The following is a 25092-nucleotide window of genomic DNA, read 5'->3' on the forward strand; positions in this document are numbered from 1 at the left end:
CTCAGAGTCTTTTCTGTGGGCACACGCACCTTCACCCCAGCACAGAGTTCACCAGAGTTTGCTACTAGAAAGCCAGAGGGACATGGGGCCGGGCTGCTCCCCTCCCCCTCTCCAAGTGTACCTTAGGATATTTCTCACATCACCCACCCCTCTGCCAGCATCCCAATGGGAACGCTTCCTCCCTCCCCTATCTAGGGTAAGGCAGGTGGCTCTCATGCGACATGAGGGTGCAGTGCGGACGGCAGTCTGTTGAGTCTCTGGAGAAGGTGATTCCCGTTGTGGGGTTGGAGAGGAGCTAGGTTTGAGGGGAGCATAGCTCACAGCGTGGCATAGCAGAGGGGAGCAGATGGTTGATTCAGGGAATATCCATTTCTTTAGGGTTGGCACTTTGCGATAAATAAGTGGGTTTTGGGTTGCAGTTTGGGTGCTCGGTCTCTAAAAGGTTCGCTATCACTGATCTAGATCTTAATTAGTTCACCAGCTCGTACCTTCAGGAAAGGTGATATAATAAATGTAATCAACTATAAACCATATTAAAACATGCATATATCCAGATACCAGTGCCTGCTTTCCAGATACTTGGCACTGTTGAGGCTATCTGTTGATTTTCAATGGCAATATCTGGCTGGTGCCATTGATTATAATTATTACAGACTGCAGTAGGGAGGTGCATAGGCAGAGCAAGAAATTATCCACTTAGCAGTGATATTCAGCACTACCATCCAATGCTGAATATTCGGAATATTTTTAAACACTATGGCTGGTATTTAAATGAAACGCCAACCACAGAGATTAAATATTAACCCCTATGATTTCAAACTATGGCCCTCTTTTACTAAGGTGCACTAACCGATTAGCGCGTGCTAATCAATATAGTGTGCGCTAAACGCTAACACATGCATGTTAGTCTATGGACGCGTTAGCGTTTAGCGCACGCTAATTTGATTAGCGCGTGCTAATCGGTTAGCGCACCTTAATAAAACAGGGGGTATGTTTGGGGTTAAATCTGCAACCGAATAACTTTCTATAGACACCTAGTTGAATGCCCTTCCTTCTGCATCATTGGAACTATTACCGTATATACTCGAATATAAGTCGATCCAAATATAAGTCAAGACCCACATTTTCCCCCAAAAAAGAGGAAAAATAGTTGACTTGAATATAAGTCAGGCGGCTTAATACTCAAGTGTCCTGCCCTGTCAGGCTCTGCACCCAGCCCCCTTCCTGCCAGGCACTTTATCCAGCCCCCTACCCTCCCTCCCTCCCTCCCTTGTCAGGCTCTGCACCCAAGCCCCTTCCTTCTTTTCCTCTCTCCCTCCCCTGTCAAGCTCTACACACAGCCCCCCTCCCTCCCTCCCAGGCTCTGCACCCTGTCCTCGTACCTCCTCTGCCAATCCCTGGTGGTCCAGAGATGCAGCGGGCAGGAGCAAGCTTTCCATGCTTCTGCTCTGCTGCTAACCCGGTTAGTCGGTAGCTGCCACGAGATCGAGTTTTTTCAGCCGCTGAGCGGCACTGAAAAGAAGCACACTTTGGCACTGCTACTTGGCACTGAGCGGCTTCCTGACTGGCTCCCGCAAATTCTCATAATATTATTCTGTTCACCTTAACCCTCTGTGTTATTCTAGTTTATCCTAGCCTCATTCACATTACCAGTTACCACCGTCACAATTTTCAATGCCATGCATCTCGAACTTTTCAGTAGCCTGACAATATTAGAGGGAAATTGAAGAGAATTTTAAAAATCAAGCTAGTATGATAACATAAGCATAGTGCCAGCCTGGCATTCTACACAGAAATCAATGGCCAAGCGGGACCCTTCCATAGAATCACACTAAGCGTCATGCTGATCAGTGCTGATTTTTTTGGTGCCATGAAAAGAATTTGGCCCTTAGCATGCAAAGTTGGGCAACAATTCATAGAATAAGAAAAGTTGCAAGCACAACTTAATAATTGTCTGTTAATTGGAATTAATAACCAATTACTGACTTAAATTCATGCTATTTGGCATTAATGGGCAACAATTAGCAACTGAATGTGCAATTGTATTTAGGCACTATTTCAGAAGCTAAACATGCAATTTCTGTTGCGTGCAACTTCAAGGGAGGTGTGGGCGGGTCAGGGACATCCCTACGAGTTACACACAAAGATTACTGAATACTAGAGGTATTAGGCACAAGCACTCACATCAGCCTTTGACATGGCAAAAGTGCTTGTACCTTAGGTCAGGTGTGAAATCATTTTCTCAATAACCGCCCCTATGCTTTGGAAATCTATGCCCACCCAACTACGTAAAGAAACAAAATTAGATTGATTTAAATCAAAGTTAAAAGCATTCCTATTTAAGGATGCCTTCGATCTTTAATTATTCTCGTTCTCAAAACCTTTATTACAGATGGGTCCCCTCCTCGTTTATTAATCGCTAACCCCCTCCTTTACTAACATGTAGCACGGGTTTTGGCGCCGGCAGCAGCAGAAATCCTATGAACGTCAGAGCCGACGCTAAAACCTGCGCTACACATTAGTAGGGGGGGGGAAATGTTTTCAGATGTAGTTCTTCCCCTTCCTCCCTTCCGTCTCAGTACGTCTGTGCATCTTATCGTATATAATATATATCTCCAAATTGTATACTTATGTAGGCCGCTTAGAAACGTGATAAGCGGAATATCAAATTTTAAATAAACTTGGAGACTGGGAACTTAGCTAGTATTCTATAATGACAGTTCTGTACAGATTTCTGCGAATAACAATAAATTATTACTAATAATGACAGGAGTTGCCATTCAACAAATCACATATAATTGGAAAGACTGGAGGAGATTAAATTATAACTTTTGGTGGAATTCTTTATGCCATATCTATAAAATGGAAAGATTTACTGCGTTACAAAAGGGATATTTTAAGAAATTTCAGGATGTATGGAAACCATTAACAAAATATTGTCAGGCTTAAGTAAAATTATTTCCCTTATGTTTATTAGTTTATGAGGTAGGGAGGGGGGTATTTTATTATTACATATATCATACAATAATGGAGTATATGGTTGGGGGGGATGGGCGAGGGATAGGGATAAGAATATATGTAATATACCAATGATTGTTTATAAGTGATGTATTTATTGTTACTGTGAATGAAAATATTAACACTTAATGTAATTTGTGAAAATGAATAAAGAATTATAAAAAAAAAAAAAAAAAGAACTGACATTAAATTTTCAAGCAGTGTGCATCATCCCAGCACCTAAATTTCAACACCATTTATTGACTTTACCCCTGACACTTATGCAGTACTTTATAAAATAGCACCATTATAAAATTGCCCTACATGGATTATATATGTATGTTAAGGGTGATGTATACTTACTAGTGCTATGCAAATTTCAATATAACAATGATAATTTAAGGGGGTAGGAGACAGAGGGGGAAATCCCCTCTGCCACTGATGGTAATCTAAGATCTGATAATCAGGATAGGCAGGACAGAAAAGGCTTTGCATACAAACCCACCATTAAAGTGACCATTCCTTGAAATTGGTTGCTGTCAGAGAGCTGAACATGTTCACTTGCATATGTAGTTCGCTTGTCGGGATAGCTTTTAATAGAGATGCTGATTGGAAAAGCATCCTGGTAACCAAAAGCTTGAATCACAATGTTTTCTGATGCCCCAATGCGGAAGGTTTTTGGTGCTGCAATGAGGTACCTGTGGATACCATAAAACAGATCTTTCACCATGGCACATGTAGCACCATTACTGAAGTTTTAGACCAGGGGTGTCCAACCTTTTGGCTCCCCTGGGCCGCATTGTCCGGAAAAATTTTTTCTGGTGGCCGCGCAAACACTCCAGCAAGACAGTAAACACCCGGGGGCAGCAGAGGAAAACACTGCATTGCCCTCAACCGGGGCCACACAAAATACTTCACGGGGCCGCAGGTTGGACACCCCTGTTTTAGACGTTTTCTATCTGAAAGCATAAGGGACTATTTGGCCAACCCTCAGCCTTGCACACCCCTCAGTTAACTTTCAGGCCCCTAACCTGCCCCCCCCCCCTCCAAAATTTTAACAAACACAACAATTATGATCACCTCTTAATCTCCCAGATTCTATATAAGGTGTCCAAATTTGGTTGCCCATATTTGAGGACCAATCCAAGATGCGCGCCCAAACAAATTGGCTAAAAAGCCAATAGAGTGCTAAATGGTAGTAATTGGCCCCTATTTGAATTTGCATGCACATCTTGCTACACACTATTCTATAACAATATGCACCCAAATGCCATAGAGCGCACCCCAAGAGAGGGTGTAGCCATGAGAGGTGCGTGGACAGGTTAGGGGCACACCCAAAATTTGTGCACAGTATTATGGAATGCCTGGTTTCGGCCCAAATAAGTCCTGGCATCTACATTTGGGTATCAAAATCAGCATGCAAGGATAATTTTATAATAGGCGCTCATCTTTGAGTTCCCATTATAAATAGCATTGAGCACTGATTATTTTTTTCTGCTGATTTTTGGGTGCTATTTACTGAGCGGTCTTTTTACTAAGGTGCGCTAACCGATTTAGCGCACGCTAATGATTAGCGCACACTAAATGCTAACGTGCCCATTATAGTCTGTGGACGCATTAGCATTTAGCGCGTGCTAATAATTAGCGCATGCTAAATCGATTAGCACGCGCTAAATCGGTTAGCACGCCTTAGTAAAAGGAGCCCTGAGTCTACCCCAATGTGTAAAATTTGGATTCTTGCCCAGAAATAGCTAAGAAGACAAAGTTTAAAAAAAATGTAAATTGAATCAGGTTGGGCAGACTGGACGGACCATTCGGATCTTTATCTGCCGTCATCTACTCTACTATGTTATGTTATGTTAAAATTTATATCGTGTGTGTGTGTACACAACTAGGGAAATTTCCAGAAGTCATTTACTAATTAAATGGGCTAAATTACCTTCCCCAGATAAAAGCATACACTGATAATTCATTGAGTTTGTTTAGATATCAGGATCTATCATTTTGCTTTGATTGCAGCTATTCTTTGCTGCTCTATTAGATGCTGCTGCCCTAGGTGACTGCCAAGTTTTGTCTAATGGTGAAGACATTCAAGGCAAGATTCTACAACAGCCGCCGGAAGTTAGGCAGTGGTAGCTGCCCTGCCGCCATCTAACTTAGACCTTTTACTAAGCCACAGTAGAGGTTTCTACTGCAGCCTGGGGTGATAAATGCTCCAACGCTCATAGGAATTCTATGAGCGTCAAAACAGCGTCGGAGCATATAGCGCTCTAGGCTGTGGAAGAAACTTCTGCCACAGCTTAGCAAAAGGGGGGGGGAAGTTTAATTGATTAAATTGGGTTTAAGTGGTGTGATAATTGGTTGCATCATTAAAACACAATTAAACCCTCATTTAAAAAAAATTAAAAAAAGCCATCGCTATATGGCCTCCAGGACCAGCACCTAGGTCTCTGGCGGCTAGCAGCCGGAAGAGGTTATGGTTAGGAGCAGCACCAGACTTCAGCATCACTATGCACCACTGGCCGTGATTCAGAAAGGACCCTGGGTGCCAGAAATGTAGGCCTGTAAAACCCTGGCCTACATTTCCGATACCTAGGGTCCTTGGGAGCCACGATTCTGAAAGCGGCACCTGTCGGTAATTGACACATGGCAGGCACCTGTTTTGTAGGTACCTGCTACTGCAGGCACTGCTTACAGAATCAGGGCCTTACTGTTCATGGAGATTTTGTTTTAGAAATATCTCAAGGAAGCTTTGGGGCAAATTCTATAAAGGACGCCTAAAGTTAGGCATCCATAGATGTCCAAATAGATTGAATAATGAGCACAATGAATGACTTTAACAAGCAATAATTGGAAGTTAGACGTCTAAAGACTGTGCGCGATTCACAGAATAGGCATCCAGAATTTCAAAGACACCCATTGGAAAAAGCTGAACCTAATGGGATAGATGTGGGCTTGGTTTTAATATGGACGTCTATTTACAGAATCACATGCCGCACATCGTCCTAATGCAACTACATTCTTGCCTAAAATGTAGGCATTGTAAAACCAGGTCTACTTTTAGTTGGGCGATAGCTAGGTGCTAGTTAGATGTGGGTTAGGCATGCAGGAGGTGTCCAGATATATTTATTTATTTAATTCATTTTCTATCCTGTTGTCTCCAAAGAGCTCAGAACGCTTACAGGTTAAATAGTGGTATGGGTTTTGTTTTTTGGGTGTAAAGAATACTCCAGTTTTCTATTAAGGTTAAAAGATATTTAATAATGCATTACTCAAGCAAAGCATATAAACAAATGTATTGCATACTAAACCTCATTCCCAAAGTTTAAGAAAATAAGAAGAGAAACCCTACTCACAATGGCTGTGGTTCAGAGCAAGTATGCACAATCTTGACGTCATTGTTACATCATCAATATGCCCCTAAATGGCAGAATGTCACTAAAAAATAATAGGAACCGCTGCCTAAATGGAAGCTCCTGTGGCTCAGTGGTTAAAGGTACTTCCATCTTCCCAAGGTGGTGGGTTCAAATCTCTAGTATGGTCAGGTACCCCAGCACATATTCCTATTTTTTTTGTAGTGACAATCTGCTATCTAGGTGCATATTGATGATGTCACAATGATGTCAAGATTGTGCATCAAGCATGTCCACTTGCTCCAAGCCACAGCCATGTGAGTAGGGTTTCTCTTCTTATTTTCTTAAACTTTGGGAATGAGGTTTAGTATGATATATATATATATATATATTCATGTGCTTTGATTGAGTAATGCAATATTAAACATATTTTTCCATTATTATCAAAGAGGAGTTATCTTTACACCAAAAAAAAAAGATTTAGTGTGCAATATTATATATATATATTTTCATATGCTTTGATTGAGGAACACAGAGGCCAAATGAGTTTTTTTGGAAAATAGCAGAAGAACTGGACAATTGTTGAAGGTACATGTTTGATATTTATCCTAGAGAAATGACTGCTTGTGAATCAAGAGGATATAAGCTGAGTGTGTGGCACAGTAGTTAGAGCTCATTGCCCCAAGTAGACCAGATAAAAGTTTGAGCCCACCAGGACAGAAGGAAAATATGATAAAGTCGTTAAATACCACTTAGGATATAAGTGGTATATAAATAATTAAAAGATAAATAACTATAATAGGGGTGCCATTTTACTGCATGCAATTGTAATGTAAAACACAGCATAAAATCGTCATTCTAATAATGTCATAACACTGAAACACGATAACGCTATAGACATTGAATGGACATCTCTGCAATGCCTAAAAGATGATTCTATAAAGGACATCTAACTATATAGATGTGTTTAAATTTACTGGATGCCACTAAACACGATTCTCTATTGAGCATCTATGCATAATCGAATCACACTCAGCGTTGTGTTCCTAGACGTCTAAATGACGCCTAACATTTAGGTATCCTTTATAAAATTTGCCCCTGTGTGTCTATCCAATAATGAAACTTTCAACTGCTAATTGTTAGTCTGAGGGTGGAAAGGAATGAAGAGGGGGATGCCTTGGATCACTTGACTCATAATGAAGAATTTGGTTTCATTCAACTTTTGAATCCTGTCAGGATAATGACAGAATAGAAATCTCTAATGTAATGTATTAACATTAAAACAAGGGTTATTTTGTTGGTGACCTTTATATCAGAGAAGGATACATCTGTGGTTTTAAGAAAGTACAGTACTTTAAAAAAGAAAGGGATACAATTTCATTCAGGTCTTTCCAGATGTTGTTACAGCAACCCACTCTACTCTATCACAATATGTTGCTTCTAATGAAAGCAATTTGGGTTTCAACTGAAGAAAATTTTCTTTTTAAAATTTCCCTGCAAATTTTAGTTAAATGTAATAATACTGATTATATTTTCTTTAATCCTGAACTTCTGAGAAAAAAAAATCATATTAAATAGACAGACTTCAACATTGAATAAATAGTCTGGGTGGAAAATGGTTTAAATCAAGCAGTTTACAGGTGTGCTTTATTTTCCCCTCCTTCATTTCCTAATAATTTTTATTGCAAATTCCCTTCCTCACCTAAAATGTGGTTTTAAATCAGCATAGATTTTGAGCAGATCAGAATGTTCTTCTGTTGAAACAAGTGCTAGTTGATGTTTGCTTAATAGCAAATAGATCAACAGCCTGAAATCTAAAAATGAACTGAAATACTTTTTGAGGTTTAATTACATATATTACCATTGTATAATTCTGGGACATTTTTCTAAATTATTCTAGACTAGACTGAGTGTAAGAATGCATTTGTTTTGTGTTATGATGCCTGAAATTGGTTATAAAATAACCCAAGTCTCTATGGCCAGTGCAAGGCTAGTAAGTATCCTACGCAAACCTTCAGCCATGCAAAATTAAATTTTATGCCATTTGTCCATCTCCCCCCCCTCCCCCACACACAATAATCATGATCACTACTAGAGAATGACACGGGGACAAATTTTTCCCCACGGGAACTTATTTTCCTGTCCCTGGCCCATTCCTGCAAGCTCTGTTCTCATCTGCACAAGCCTCAAACACTTTAAAATCATAAGTATTTGATGCTTGTGCGGTTAAGGCAGAGCTTACAGGAATGGGGCTGGGGCTGAGGTAGGGACAGGGACAGTGACAAAACTCACAGAACTTGGGATGGGGAAGTTGAGTTCCTGCAGGAACGGGGAAAAATTTGTCTCCGTGTCATTCTCTAATCACTACCACACCATTATTTTTAGAACAATATGGGCAAATGGGCTATTTGACAACTGACCATCCCTCTCTGCTGGTGAAATACCTCCTGGTTTGTTTGGCATTTGTTTGCTTTGTTGTTTTTTTGAGGGGGGTAGTATGACTGTCAGAATCTATGATTTAATTTTGACTGTAGGTGCTCTGCACTGCCTGCCATAAGCTGCTGCCCTAGGCTAATATCTAAGTTTGCCTAATGGATAGGCCAGCCTTGTAAGCCTCTACTTTTGGTTTACAAATCACTTCACAGAAATTCATGTGGGTATCTAACACAGACTTGTAAACTGCCCAGCTGTCTTGTCACGAAGATGCAGTACATTAAGTCAACACATTTTTGTATGAGTTAGATTTTATTAAATTTATTTGCCAGCTTGATTACCTGGTCATCTTTGCTTTTCTTTATATTAAGTCGAAACATAAACTATAAAATACACTCACGTTTGCTCCTGGCTCTGAATTCTTCCACATACTGCAAAAGCAAAAATTAGTTTTAAAATGTCCATGACGACACAAAAGTGTGGTGCAGTCAGAGATTCAGATCAAGAATATAGGGGAGTATGGGTCATGCAGAAATAAAAATCACAAAGTTATCTTATAAATAAATAAGCTGCAATAGTGTGCTCTGTCGCAGATATCATCCTAGTTAAATCACCAGAAGCAGCTCTATAGATGTGTCAGTGAAGCTGACCTCTGGTTCAGATGAGTGTGTATTTTGTTTGAGACTTGACTCAGAAAGTTAATAAATGTCAGAATTTGGAACATAGATGCCTTTCTGTATGCAAATGTCAACTTCATAAACCCTCAGACCCTGAAATTTCTTTAGGGACTAGTTATTAAGGTGTTAGGTCTCCACATGTGTTAATATGGGGTATCTTGGGATACATAGTAATGTTATATGGGTACCAATGACATAGAGAAATGTGGTGGTGAGGTTCTGGAAACCAAATTTAGACTCAGGGCTAGATTCACTAAGGGCACGGATCGGATCTGTGAGGACTGATTCATGAATCGCCCTCATGCAAATGAGGGTGATTGGAATCACACCCCCAACTGACTGCAGGAATCGCTGAATAGAGATCATGATGCATGCGCAGACCATCTGTAGATGGTCTGCGCATGCGCTGGCCCTCCGTGCCCTGCAGAGCTTTTTACCTTTTTTTAAAAAAAAAATTTTCACTTGCCTGTGTTTTTAACCTGCTTTAAACCCATGGGTTAAAACCATGGGCTTGCACTGCAGGAAAGAGAGCAGAAGGGGCAGAGAGAGCAGGAGATCGGGCTGAGAGCAGATAGAGAAGAGAGCAGGAGATTGGGTCGAGAGCAGATGGGCCAGAGAGCAGGAGATTGGGCCAAAAGCAGATGGGGCAGAGAACAGAGAAGCAGGGCGGCAGAAGGCAGGGCAGTCGGAAAGGACCTGAACGACTGGTCCTCAGCAGTCGCTTATTTTTGGATCGGTCAGCCCAGTCCGTGTCCCTCATTTTTTTTAGTGAATTGCTTCCTGCAGTGGCGTACCTAGGGGGGGGCGGGGGGGGGCGGGCGGCCCCGGGTACCAGCCCTGAGGGGGTGTTCCCGGCCTTGCCGCTCAGTCCCCCCCCACGCCCGAAGGACCGCTCGCCCCACTGACCTTCCAGCACACCTATGAAGCAGCCCGCAGCAGGATCGCGACGTAAGCAATCCCTCAGCTGCTTGGGCGCTGCTTCCTGCGCCGCGGTCCAGTCCCTCCTCTGACGTCAGAGGAGGGGGCGGGACCGCGACGCAGGAAGCAGCTCCTAAGTAGCGCAAATATAGCTGACGTCGCGATCCTGCTGCGGCTGCTTCATAGGTAGTGCGGGGAGGCCAGGGGGGCGAATGGTCCTTCGGGGTGGGTCGGGGATCTGACCCAGTTCTAATACCTCTCCGTCTCCGTGCCGACCGACCCCCTCAAGGACCGACCCTTGGAAACATGTTTTCAGGCTTGGAATCCAGTTAAAAGGCAATAGACGCTCTGTCTATACCTGGGACCAAACTGAAAGAAATTTGTCCAGCCCTGGCAAGTTCAAACCCAACTCAAACCAAATTCTGCACTCCTGGGGAAGGGGGAGGTTTTGCTTCTGAGAAAGTGCTCCTTAGTACATCAGAATCTCTGTCTGCTTCTTGGCACCAGCACTGGAGAAATAATGAGACGCCCTACTTTCTTTCTGCATGTGAAGCCATCTGGAGGGGGGGGGGGGTGTGTTTGTGAGTACCAGAAGGCACTGCGAGGAAGGAACGGGGTATATTAGTAGATCTGTGTGTGATGGAGGGCACTAGGGCCAGCAGGAGTGAGGTACATAGTTAGAGCTGTAGAGGGGGGGGGGGGGGGAGAAGGAGGGTGTCCCTATTGCAAGGGAGGAGTGAGGTTTTCCCTCGCCTTTTCTTCAGTCCTAAAGTTCACATTTTCTGGCTTTGGCTGCCTTCAGCAGTCATGCGACCGGGTAACAAAGCCCCCCTGACCCTGCACGCTGTCTGATTCGGCTGCTGTTGAACAGTTTGCGTGCCGGAACCCTTCTCAGGCTGAGTGGAATTTGGGTTATGAGCTGCAGGGAGTGGTTGTGAATTTCTCCGTGAGAACCTTGTGCATCCTCCTCCAGCTTGAGTCCGCACTAGACGTCCCCACGTAGACGTCCGCAATAGACGTCCCCACTAGACGTCCGCAATAGACGTCCCCACTAGACGCCCGCACTAGACGTCCGCAATAGACGTCCGCACTAGACGTCCCCACTAGACGTCCCCACTAGACGTCCGCAATAGACGTCCCCACTAGACGCCCGCAATAGACGTCCCCACTAGACGTCCGCAATAGACGTCCGCAATAGACGTCCCCACTAGACGTCCGCAATAGACGTCCCCACTAGACGTCCGCAATAGACGTCCGCACTAGACGTCCCCACTAGACGCCCGCACTAGACGTCCCCACTAGACGTCCGCAATAGACGTCCCCACTAGACGCCCGCAATAGACGTCCCCACTAGACGTCCGCAATAGACGTCCGCAATAGACGTCCGCAATAGACGTCCGCACTAGACGTCCCCACTAGACGTCCGCACTAGACGCCCGCACTAGACGTCTAGTGCGGACGTCTACGTGGGGACGTCTAGTGCGGACGTCTACGTGGGGACGTCTAGTGCGGGCGTCTACGTGCGGACGTCTACGCGTGCGCGTCCTCGTGCGCGCGTCTTACATTCAGCACCAAGTGGCAGAAACCTAAACCCCAAACTCAGATAAATGCATTCCCAGGCCTTGTTCTCCCCTCCTCCAGGTCAGATTGCTGTTGAAAGCTGAGGCAACAGGAAATACGTCAGCCTCGGGGAGGATCGGAACTCAAGCTGGAGGAGGATGCACAAGGTTCTCACGGAGAAATTCACAACCACTCCCTGCAGCTCATAACCCAAATTCCACTCAGCCTGAGAAGGGTTCCGGCACGCAAACTGTTCAACAGCAGCCGAATCAGACAGCGTGCAGGGTCAGGGGGGCTTTGTTACCCGGTCGCATGACTGCTGAAGGCAGCCAAAGCCAGAAAATGTGAACTTTAGGACTGAAGAAAAGGCGAGGGAAAACCTCACTCCTCCCTTGCAATAGGGACACCCTCCTTCTCCCCCCCCCCCCTCTACAGCTCTAACTATGTACCTCACTCCTGCTGGCCCTAGTGCCCTCCATCACACACAGATCTACTAATATACCCCGTTCCTTCCTCGCAGTGCCTTCTGGTACTCACAAACACACACCCCCCCCTCCAGATGGCTTCACATGCAGAAAGAAAGTAGGGCGTCTCATTATTTCTCCAGTGCTGGTGCCAAGAAGCAGACAGAGATTCTGATGTACTAAGGAGCACTTTCTCAGAAGCAAAACCTCCCCCTTCCCCAGGAGTGCAGAATTTGGTTTGAGTTGGGTTTGAACTTGCCAGGGCTGGACAAATTTCTTTCAGTTTGGTCCCAGGTATAGACAGAGCGTCTATTGCCTTTTAACTGGATTCCAAGCCTGAAAACATGTTTCCAAGGGTCGGTCCTTGAGGGGGTCGGTCGGCACGGAGACGGAGAGGTATTAGAACTGGGTCAGATCCCTGAAGAAGCTCATTCTCCTTCTATCAGTTTGGTTCGGTGCAGTGGCGTACCTAGGGGGGTGCGGGGGGGGGGCGGGCCGCCCCGGGTACCAGCCCTGAGGGGGTGGTCCCGGCCTTGCCGCTCAGTCCCCCCCCACGCCCGAAGGACCGCTCGCCCCACTGACCTTCCAGCACACCTATGAAGCAGCCCGCAGCAGGATCGCGACGTCAGCAATCCCTCAGCTGCTTGGGCGCTGCTTCCTGCGCCGCGGTCCCGTCCCTCCTCTGACGTCAGAGGAGGGGGTGGGACCGCGACGCAGGAAGCAGCTCCTAAGTAGCGCAAATATAGCTGACGTCGCGATCCTGCTGCGGCTGCTTCATAGGTAGTGCGGGGAGGCCAGGGGGGCGAATGGTCCTTCGGGGTGGGTCGGGGCATCAGGCCTTCAGGGTGGGGCGGGCGGGCGGGCAGGCAGACTTTCAAGGGGGAGGGGGGTGACAGGCAGGCAGGCAGGCCTTCAAGGGGGGGTGCAGGTCTTCGGGGGGGGGGGTGTGCAGACCTTCAAGGGGGTGCAGGCCTTCAAGGGGGGGACAGGCAGGCAGGCCTTCAAGGGGGGGACAGGCCTACAAGGGGGGGGGGACAGGCCTACAAGGGGGTGCAGGCCTACAAGGGGGGGGACAGGCCTTCAAGGGGGGACAGGCCTTCAGGGGGGGTGCATGCCTTCAGGGGGGGTGCCGACCTTCAAGGGGGTGCAGGCCTTCAAGGGGGTGCAGGCCTTTGGGGGGGTGCCAACCTTCAAGGGGGGGTGCAGGCCTTCAAGGGGGGGGACAGGCCTTCAAGGGGGGACAAGCAGGCAGGCCTTCAAGGGGGGGACAGGCCTACAAGGGGGTGCAGGCCTTTGGGGGGGTGCCAACCTTCAAGGGGGGGACAGGCCTTCAAGGGGGGACAAGCAGGCAGGCCTTCAAGGGGGGGTCAGGCCTTCAAGGGGGGGGACAGGCCTACAAGGGGGTGGGACAGGCAGACCTTTAAGGGGGGACAGGCCTACAAGGGGGTGGGACAGGCAGACCTTTAAGGGGGGATAGGCCTTCAAGGGGGGGGACAGGCCTTCGGGGGTGCAGGCCTTCGGGGTGGGTGCAGGCCTTCGGGGTGGGTGCAGGCATTCGGGGTGGGTGCAGGCCTTCGGGATGGGTGCAGGCCTTCAGGGAGGGACAGACCTTCGGGTGGGGGGTACAATCCTTCGGGGAGGGTGCAGGCCTTCAGGGGTGGGGTTTAGGCCTTCAGAGGGGGACAGACCTTCGGGTGGGAGGTAAAGTCCTTCGGGGGGTGCAGGTCTTCAGGGGTGGGGTGTAGCCCTTCGGAGGGGGGACAGACCTTCGGGGGAGGGGGGTCCTGGTGTAAAAGTACACAGAGGGAGAGAGGGAAGGGGGGGTTCAAAGATACGTGCATATGCCAGACTTTGGGGGTTAGAAATAATGGGTCTAAAAACAGAGGAGTGGGAGAGAGATGGTGCATAATGGGATTTAGGGAGGGAAGGAACAGAAAGGGAGAGAACTTGGAAACAGGGGATGGTGTGGAGGGGGGATAGAGATACTGGATAGGAGGATAGTTGGGAACAGAAAGGGAGAGATGGTGGATCCTGGGGTGGTGGGGAGTTGAGAAAAGGTGAATCTGTGGATGGAGACAAAAAAAAGGAAAGATGCCAGATCTCCGGGAGAGGGAAGGGAAACGGAAGGGGAGAACAGAGATGGCAGACGGATGGTTAGCACGGAGAAAGGAGACCCTGGCAAGCAAGACAACAAGAGCCTGGGACCAACAAGATTTGAATATTGATCAGAGAACAAAAGGTAGAAAAAATAATTTTATTTTCTGTTTTGTGATTACAATATGTTAGATTTGAAAAGTGTACATGAGACAGCTTGAAATGGGAACTTTTCTATTTTTGTGAATGGCAAGGCTGAGTTCAGTTAAAATATATGCTTTATAAGAAAATATAATAATGTGTTTTATAAAGTTTATAAGCATTGCTGGCATACTCGGTGAGGTGTTCCTAGTGTTGGTGGTGGTGGTAGCATGTCAGTGTGTTGAGAGGAAGAGGTAGTCTGGGAAATTCTGCTGAGCAAACTCTGGGCCCATTTCCACCCCCAGTTAGTCCACTCCACTCAACTGGTTCACACACTGAGTGGGTCTTTGGGTGTTATTTCTGGGTAGTTGTTTTAGAATCTCTTCCAGTGGTTTGTCAGTATCTCCTTCTGGTCCAAGGAAGGAAACTTTGTCAACCTTAGCATTGACCTTCAGAATATGTTTGTAACAGCGCTGCTTGTGTGGCATTAAGCTATGTAGTGATCGAAAGAAAAAAACAGACCTTTGCACATTTTTGCACTATATGGTGGGTGTATGAGGAGATTCATTTCCTGCACAGTTAAGTCCATGTGAAGTTACCTTGTGCTGTATTTGACATCTAGCAAGGTCTCTGTTTGGAAGGAAAGATCTAAGCTTAAAAATGAAGTGGCCAGAAGTTATGTTAAAAGTAGATAGCGTAGCTGGTTTTAAGAAAGGTTTGGACAAATTCCTGGAGGAAAAGTCCATTGTCTGTTATTAAGACATGGGGGAAGCGTCTGCTTGCCCTGGATTGGTGCACTCAGTTGTTCCCACTTGGAGAACCTATTGACTTTTACTGCTTTTCTGTGTGGCTTTAACATTTTTGCTATTCAGTATACCTAAACTATTATTCAGTAGAAAAAATTTGTTTGTTCAATCAAATCCTGTGTGGACATTGGACTTCTATGAGTGAATGTTCTGCTTGATTGAACAAACTAAATTTTTTCTACTGAATAATAGTCTAGGTACAATGAAAGTAAATAGCAAAAATGTTTGAGTAGATAATTAAGGAAATCTTTTTCATATTGCTTGCTTATGGACTGGGAAAAAAGACTGTTCAAGCAAATGTCTCCAGAACTGCTTTAATGGAAAAATGTGATTTTTTTTTTTTAAAGTACTTTGTGAAATTTATTGTTGTTGTGAAATTTATTGTTATACTTTGTTTAAACTTAAAAAGCGGTGTCATTAACAGTGAATCTAATCGAAAAATCGATTCAACAGGGTGAATCGGATCGAATGAAATATTTTTCTCTGAATCGGGCAGCACTATTGGCTACCATGAGAATGGGCTACTGGGCATGATGGACCATTGGTGTGACCCAGTTAGGCTATTCTTATGTTATGTTCTCATCTGTAGGGGCCTTTGTTTTCACTTCTTATTTTAATGTATTTTTTTCCTGGGAACTTATCAGTGTTTTTTTATAATGGGAACAAAAATGGAAGAGAATTAATGTGTGTGGAATGGGGGGGGGGTAACTAATTTCTTCAGCTAAATAATTCAATCCACTTCAAACAGACATAGGAGAACTCACGCACCATTCACACACCCTCCAACCAAAAACGTCAAAAGAAAAAAACTGTTCGACAACCTCCTAGCCATTCGAGCTGCAACACTTGACCCCCAACTCTACAACCTATTGACCTCGACCACAAACTACAAAACCTTAAAAAAAGAAATAAAAACCCTTCTATTAAAAAAACACATAAAACCAAACTAACATAATCAGAACTGTCCCAAGCATCACCTGCAACTACTCCATATGTACTTCTGATGTCATGACAATTCAGACATAATTTATGTTATGTTATGTTTGGAATAATGGTTACATAAATGAGGTTCAATAAAAGAAAATTTTCTGTGGGAGCATTTGTTGGAACTTCTGTTATCCTGATTTCTTCTATCTGTGGGCTTTCTTTAGCTAACCTACTTATCTGGGGCTTTCCACTTCTGCAGCTGCCCTTTTCACGGTCCACTTTGCGCTTGCACTCTCTGGGGAGGGGGGGTTGGGTCTGGGCTTGGTGGGGTAGGTGTGTCTGGTAGTTTTGTCTGGGTGGTGGCTGGGTGTTTCTTGGGTGCTTGTTGTGCGGATTGGTGTGTCTGGTGAGCGGTCTGGGTGTTGTTGCTTGTGGGGGTTTTTTTCATTATAAAATATGGCTGAGGGTCTAGTCCGGCTTATTATTCTTGTGGGTTCTGGGGTGGGATTTGTTTGCTTGCCCCAAGTTTTGGCCTTTTGTTGTGTATTGCTATGCCTCTCATTGGCAATTTTCTCTTGGGAGAGGCTTGTTCATGCTTGTTGTTGCTGTTACTCTCATTCTGTGTTCTTTTTGATAATGTATAAGTTTCTGTACAGACCATGGTTGCTTGTCTGGACCTTTTGCCATTCTCAATAAAAATACTTTGAAAAAAAAAAAAGAAAATTTTCACTGCCTGTTTCTATTCTGACCATTTATTCCATTTCATGGTTATTGCAAAAAAAAAAAAAAAAAAAAATTTTACATGAGGGGGGGGGGGGGGGGGTGTCAAAAAATGATGGGCCCCGGGTGCCACATACCCTAGGTACGCCACTGGCTTCCTGCCTACATTTGAATGCCATTTCTCCTCATTTGCATGTGTGGATCGGAGGATGCTAGGGACAGATGTTAGTGAATCGGGTCAGAGGGAAATTGGGTCGTAAAGGGGTTGTTATATAGTCAGAACTTGATCAGTGGGCTTAGTGAATCTAGGAAGATAAAATCTAGAACCTCTAGGGTATCATTTTCAGAAGTGCTCCCAGTTTCACGTGCAGGACCCAAGAGACAGACAGAGTTCAGGAGTCTCAATGCATGGATGAGGTGTTGATACAGGGAGGAGGGGTTTAGATTTGTTAGGAACTAGGTAATATTCTGGGGAAGAGGGAGCCTATTCCGCAAAGATGGGCTCCACCTTAATCAGGATGGAACCAGGCTGCTGGTATTAACATTTAAAAAGGAGATAGAGCCACTTTTAAACTATAAACTAGGGGGAAAGCCATCAGTTGCTGAAGAGCATGGTTCGGAAAAAGGTATCTTTAAAAGATACTACCAAAATAGAGAAGATAGGGCATCCTAATAGAGACCTTAGTAGACCAGGTGTCCTTCAATACAGAGCAGACTGATTTTAAAGATGGCAAATTATCCATGTCAATTGATGAGCAAGTTGTAAGTAGGAATGAAAAACTTTGCTTCAAGCTCAAGATAAGTGGATACAGTGCTTTCAAAAAAGTTAATTAAGTTATATTTTTTAGCCAAAGGCTTTAAGACTATTTAGGAACAATTTTAAAATAATTAAAAATTTTAAAATAAAAATAAAAGAAAGTTTTTGGGATCAATGAGATGCCATCATCCAGCAATTACCAACGGACCTTTAAGTTGTCTGTGGTTTGGATGTCTGAGATCCTTTTCCTTCAAAAACATCATTGTCATTAGGTTATAACACTATAATGCTATGCATTTTCATTGAGTGAAGTATCTTGTGAGGTATCTACTTGTATGTTTATTTACTTACTCACATTTTTGCTATTTTGGGTATTATTTGAGTGATTTTAACTATCCCAACATTGAGTGGATAAATGCTGTATCAGAGAGTGCTAGGGAGGTAAAATTCCTAGACATCATAAATGATTGTTTCAAGGAGCAACTGGTCCGGGAACCGACAAGAGGGGGAGCTATTTTAGATTTGGTCCTTAGTGGAATGCAGGACATAGTATGGGAGGTAACTGGGTTTGGCCCGCTGGGAAACAGTGATCATAACATGATCAGATTTGAGCTGATAACTGGCGTTATGTCACAAAATAAATCTACTGTAGTGACATTTAATTTTCGCAAGGGCGACTACGATAATATGAGGAAAATGGTTAAAAAGAAGTGAAAAGGATCTGTTGCAAAGCTCAGAAGTGTAAACCAGGCATGGATGTTGTTCGAAAAATACCATCATGGAAGCACAGATCAGATGTATTCCACGTATTAACAAAGGTGGAAAGAAGAAAAAATGTGAACTGGCATGGTTTAAAGGCGAAGTGAGAGGCTACTACAGCCAAGAAAACATCCTTTAAAGAATGGAAGAAGGATCCCAATGAAGCGAATAAGAAGAGACAAACACTAGCAAGTTAGATGCAAAGGGGCTCATAATCAAAACTTTAAAAATTCCAAAAACTAGCCTAAGTTGGCACATGGACGTCTAATCTAATCTAATCTTCCATTTGTGAGTCGCACAAACCTTTGCAAGCTGCTCTAGGCAACTGATTGAAGATTAAGAGGAAGAGGAGGAGGGGGAGTAATAGAAGGGGACTGGGAAGATAAGTGGTGGTGTCTAGGTGGCGGGAAGGAGGAGGGAGAGTAGCTAAAATAGAAGCTAAGACAGTTAATAGATGGGTCTTCAGGTTTTTCCTGAATGAGGTATACTTTGCCTCCTTCCTGATTGCATCAGGGAGGTCATTCCAGGTTTTTATTCCTAGGTATGTTAGCATGGAAGATTTATTTGTAGTGCTGATAATAAGAACCAACTTTCTGGACGTACATCAGCACTTCTAAGCTGCTGGGCATCCAGAGAGCAAAGGGGTGTGTTATGGGCGATAATCAGGCAGACTTCAACCTGGATGTACCCCAGCCATAATCAAAGCTTTCCTAGAGGAAACTTAGATGCTGACAGTTAGACCTGTTTGAGTTGCATCTAAGTTCCACAAAGGTGCCCAAACTGACAAGAAGACCACTAGAGAATTTAAGGCATGACCCCTCCTTTACTTCCACATTAACATAGAAACATAGAAGATGACGGCAGAAAAGGGCTACAGCCCATCAAGTCTGCCCACTCTGTTTACCCACCCCCTGTCTATGCCCTAATGACCCAATTTCCTTATCTTGACCCTCGTAGGGATCCCACATGGGTATCCCATTTATTCTTAAAGTCTGGCACGCTGTCTGCCTCGATCACCTGCACTGGAAGCTTGTTCCAATGATCAACCACTCTCTCTGTGAAGAAATACTTTCTGGTGTCGCCATGAAATTTTCCGCCCCTGAGTTTGAGCGGGTGCCCTCTTGTGGCCGAGGGTCCCTTGAGAAAGAAAATATCATCTTCCACTTCGACACGTCCCGTGAGGTACTTAAATGTTTCGATCATGTCTCCCCTCTCCCTACGTTCCTCGAGAGTGTAGAGCTGCAATTTGTTCAGTCTCTCTTCGTACGAGAGACCCTTGAGCCCCGAGATCATCCTGGTGGCCGTCCGTTGAACCGATTCAATTCTGCGCACATCTTTACTGTAATGTGGCCTCCAGAATTGCACACAATACTCCAGATGAGGTCTCACCATGGCCCTTTATGACTTCAGGCTTTCGGCTGACGAAACTTCTATTGATACAACCCAATATCTGCCTTGCCTTAGATGAAGCCTTCTCCACTTGATTGGCAGTTTTCATGTCTGCACTGATGATTACTCCTAAATCTCGTTCTGCTGAAGTCCTAGTTAAAGTTTCTCCGTTCAAGAAGTACGTCCTGCATGGATTTCCGCTTCCGAGGTGCATGACCTTACATTTCTTAGCATTGAAGCCTAGCTGCCAGGTTGAGGACCAACTTTCCAATGTAAGCAGGTCCTGCGCCATATAATTCTGTAAACTGCATTCACTTACTATATTACATAGTTTGGCGTCATCGGCGAATAGTGTTATTTTACCTTGAAGCCCTTGAGTCAGATCCCCTATAAATATGTTGAAAAGGACCGAGCCCTGCGGCACTCCACTGGTCACCTCCGATGTTTTAGAGAGGGTACCATTAACCACCACCCTCTGAAGTCTGCCACTCAGCCAATCATTGACCCATGCAGTTAGTGTCTCTCCTAACCCCATCGATTCCATCTTGCTTAGCAGCCTGCGGTGTGGGACACTGTCAAAAGCTTTCCTGAAGTCCAGGTACACGACGTCCAAAGACTCTTCCAAGTCCAACTTTCTTGTTACCCAGTCAAAGAAGCTGATGAGATTGGATTGGCAGGACCTACCCTTGGTGAATCCATGCTGACTGGGATCCCGAAGATTCCCTTCATTCAAGATCGTGTCCAATTTGCTTTTAATTAGTGTTTCCATGAGTTTGCACACTATTGATGTGAGACTCACCGGTCTATAATTCGCAGCCTCTGCCCTGCAACCCTTTTTATGCAGAGGAACGACATTAGCTAATTTCCAGTCCAGGGGAACTTTCCCCTTACTTAGGGAGAGATTGAATAGCTCAGCCAACGGTTTCGCCAGGACATCGCTCAATTCTCTGAGCATTCTTGGGTGCAAATTGTCTGGTCCCATGGCTTTGTTCACCTTGAGTCTTGCCAGTTCACTGTAAACTTCACCTGGTGTGAACTCAAAATTCTGAAACGGGTCTTCTGTGCTTTGTGTTGCCTTCAACTGGGGACCGTGTCCCGGTGCCTCACAGGTGAAGACTGAGCAGAAGTATTCATTCAGTAGTTCGGCTTTATCGGAATCTGCTTCCACGTAACTTCCGTCTGGTCTTCTAAGGCGTACTATCCCGCCTGTGTTCCTTTTTCTGTCACTAATATACCTGAAGAAGGATTTGTCCCCCTTTTTAATGTTTTTTGCCATGACCAACTCCCACCATCCAAAGAGTGAAAAAACCCCATAGGCTTCCCATCAGCTGATCATGGCATAAGGAATCCCCATCAGCTGAGCTGGTTTTGGGGATTCCTGGCAGCTCAGCTGATGGAGATTCCCCCTGCAAGGATCAGATGAGCCGCAGAACCCTATACTCTTCCCCTGACATGCCACAATCAGACAAGGTAGTTGGTGGGTACATCTACAAAACTTGCTTTTATACGTAAAAGATAGTTTCTTTTAGGTATGTCAAAAGCAGAAAACCTGTGAAGGAATCTGTGGGACCTTTGGATGATCAAGGAGTAAAAGGTGCACTCAGGGAGGATAAAGCCATAGCGGAGAGACTGAATGATTTGCTTTGGTCTTTACAGAAGAAGATAGTAACATAGTAGATGATGGCAGATAAAGACCCGAATGGTCCATCCAGTTTGCTCAATTTAAATTTTTAATTTTTTCTTCTTAGCTATTTCTGGGCAAGAATCCAAAGCTCTACCCGGTACTGTGCTTGGGTTCCTATTGCCAAACTCTCTGTTAAAACCTACTCCATCCCATCTAAACCCTCCCGGCCATTGAAGCCCTCCCCAGCCCATCCTCTACCAAATGGCCATATACAGACGCAGACCGTGCAAGTCTGCCCAGTACTGGCCTTATTTCAATTTTTAATATTATTTTCTGATTCTAGATCCTCTGTGTTCATCCCATGCTTCCCTGAACTCAGTCATAGTTTTACTCTCCACCACCTCTCTCGGGAGCGCATTCTAGGCATCCACCACCCTCTCCGTAAAGTAGAATTTCTTAACATTTTCTTTGAATCTACCACCCCTCAACCTCAAATCATGTCCTCCGGTTTTATCATTTTCCTTTCTCTGGAAAAGATTTTGTTCTACGTTAATAAATCTGCCTGAATCAGAAATGGTTTTCAAGGGTGATGAGACAGAGGAACTGAAAGAAATCTTGGTGAACTAAGTCAAATTGACAAGTTAAAGAGTGATAAATCACCTGGAACGGATAGTATACATTCCAGGGTACTGAAAGAACTCAAACATGAAATAGTGATCTGTAATCTGTTATTAAAATTGTCTGTAGTAGCTGAAGATTGGAGGGTGGCCAATGTTACACCGATTTTTAAAAAGGGTTCCAGGGGTGATTTGGAAAATTACAGGCCAGTAAGCCTTACCTCGATGCAGGGCAAAATAGTGGAAACAATTATAAAAAATAAAATTGTGGCTTTAAAAAAAGGTTTGGACAAGTTCCTGGTATGGTAGCATGGAATGCTGCTACTATTTGGGGTTTTGCCAGGTACTTGTAACTTGGATTGGCCTCCGCGAAAATGGTATACTGGGCTAGATGGATCATTGTTCTGACCCAGTAAGGCAATTCTTGTTCTTCAAGAACTGGAGATATGCCTTGCGATGTCACCCAACCGCTTAAGTTGTTAAAGATACTTAGCTGCCCAGCTGCATGGTGTAGAAGAAGGGTGGAGAATAGAGAATAAAAAGACAAATGCAAGGAAGAACAATGTTTGAAAATACTAACAAGAAATTCTATGTAAAACTAAGAGCCTACTTTCTAAACATTTGCATGTGAAAACAACTAAAATATCCTTTCAATGATAAAAACTAGAATGGCACCGAACCTTGTGCACATGCATCTGGTAGGTAGTGCGCTTCAAATCTACATATAATTAGTTTACTGCACTGTCCATATTATACTGAGTCATTAGCACATGACTAGGCTTTAATGTGCAGCTTTCTGCATCAACCCCAAGGTTTGTTCACCAATCGTGTCCGTTCATTGATTGCAAATCTGCAGTATGATCTGCCTTTGCTTTTATTGTTTTTTAAGTTGCTCTGTTTAGCTCTCCCTCCTGCAAGTGTACAGTGCTATGTGTGTTGATGGCACTTTAAAGAGTTTCTCTAAATCACAGTAATATTTTTATAGTTTAAACAGCAGGAAGAGAACACAGAACTGGCCAAAGCACTGCTTTTTTAGCTGCCTACACAAATCTACTGGAAAACAAAACTTTTAAACAATGGCCGATTTTGCAATATTATCCATGTTTAAACAAGTATCAATGTTTAGCCAAGACTTACGGGAAGAGAGGTTTGGAAATGGAAATAAAAAATGAGCACTTCAACAAACAATACAAAGTTATGTTGAAATGCAGAGCTGGAAATGTGTGTGTTACTCAACACAGTTATATTTTAAACATTCCTTCTCACATTAGTAGTAGTCGTATTCTACATTCTGCAAATTTGGCTGGCATCTGATCCTCTATCCCTCACCTCCTCCCTTTCCTCAATGTCTTATCCCTAATACTATTATAAATGCACTTCTGAACAGCAGGTAGCATAATAAGCCAAGCTCATAGATCAAGGCTTCTCAAACATGCCTACTGACCCCACAGCTCGTCAGCTTCTTAGGTTATCCAGTAAAAATGGAAGATTTATTTGCATACACGAAAATACCTCTTCCATACTCACTGTGAATATCTTTTAAATCCAACTGGGGTCATAGCAAGCTGCTGTCTCAGTTTAAAAGCAAGACCTCAACTCGTATGTTTAACTCTCAGTGGCCTTTTATGCTATTTATATGTTTTATTCCACCAATCTCTTCTAGTTCTCAGCAGATTCCATACATGATACAATAAGATATCGATGTTTATTTGTAGACAGACATAAAAGGACACTACAGAACAAACACATGTGGAGAGGCATTTTTGATAGATTGTCTAAGTCCAATTTTGGACAATTCTTTCAAGACTTCCAAACCTGAAAGCAGAGAAACTGCCATTTTTGAAACCACTAGACGTCCACATTTTTTCCCCCCGAAAATCATCTACTTAGATGTCTTGGCTGTCAGGATGTCCAAAATTAAGACGCCTAAGTTTGTTTGCCATTTTCAACCATAGAAACATCCAAATTCAAAAGTCCAAATCCAGATCATTTAGACATGGGAGGGGCCAGCATTGTATTGGACTGGCCAACAGACGTAAGTTAGATAGATTGTGAGCCCACGGGGACAGATAGGGAAAAAGCTTGAGTACCTGACTGTAAAACCGCTTAGATAACCTTGATAGGCGGTATATAAAATCCTAATAAAACTTGAAACATTCCCACAGAACAATGGGATACCTTAGAGGTCATTGCTGTGAACTTCACATAAAGGGTGCCAGAAGTACATCTCACCTTAACCCACTTATAATGTATGGTGAGCCCTCCAAAACTCTCCCAAATCCTACTATACCCATGTGCCTACCACTCAAATAGCCCTTATGACTGCAGGTGGCACCTATATTTATTTATTTAATTTAATTCTTATATACTGCTAATAACCGTGAGGTTTCTAAGTGGTTTACAAAAATGATGCATTAAAAAGATCCAATAGCTAAAAATAAATAAGATAGGTACTTGGAAAATTTCCCTAACTGTCCCAAAGGCTCACAATCTAACTAAAGTACCTGAAGAAACAATTAATGAAAAGTAAAGATAAAAATATAAAGAGAGAGGTAGAGATAGAGATAAATATGAATATTCTAACAAGTAATATATAAATAACTATTTTACATCTTACAATTGAAATTATTCTAACATCAGCGAAATATCATGATACAATTATGAAGAAGGAATTTTTAGCAGACAGGGAATGTGGATACCTAGTGTGAGGAAGAAATTCAGGAAAAGGTGTTGAAGATATGTTCGCAGGACAGTGTCTGGCTAGAACAAGAATTTCTTAAACAAAGTGGTCTTTAGTTCTTTCCGGAAGATGCTGTAGGTCAACCTAGCGGTATCGATGAGATAGCCTAGCCATGA

General features: G+C 43.9%; 2 protein-coding genes across 3 annotated transcripts in view; one reads left to right on the top strand and one right to left on the bottom strand.

The window, feature by feature from the left end:
* Positions 1-9449, bottom strand: part of C5 (complement C5) — a 149154-nt gene extending 139705 nt beyond the window's left edge. For both annotated transcript variants that reach the window (XR_004540904.1, XM_033961430.1), the window contains exons 1-2: positions 9184-9449; positions 3503-3695 (exon numbers count right to left, since the gene is read on the bottom strand). Coding sequence is in view for 1 of the 2 variants with exons in the window: in XM_033961430.1 (XP_033817321.1) it covers positions 3503-3695; positions 9184-9248 (258 nt within the window). In the remaining variant the exon portion in view is untranslated. The remainder of the gene's footprint in view (positions 1-3502; positions 3696-9183) is intronic.
* The window catches only part of CNTRL (centriolin), a 350863-nt gene that overhangs the window by 57752 nt on the left and 268019 nt on the right, over positions 1-25092 (top strand). The gene's annotated exons all lie outside the window — the stretch shown is intronic.

This window comes from Geotrypetes seraphini, chromosome 10 (genome assembly GCF_902459505.1).
Source record: "Geotrypetes seraphini chromosome 10, aGeoSer1.1, whole genome shotgun sequence".
Lineage (NCBI taxonomy): Eukaryota > Metazoa > Chordata > Amphibia > Gymnophiona > Dermophiidae > Geotrypetes > Geotrypetes seraphini.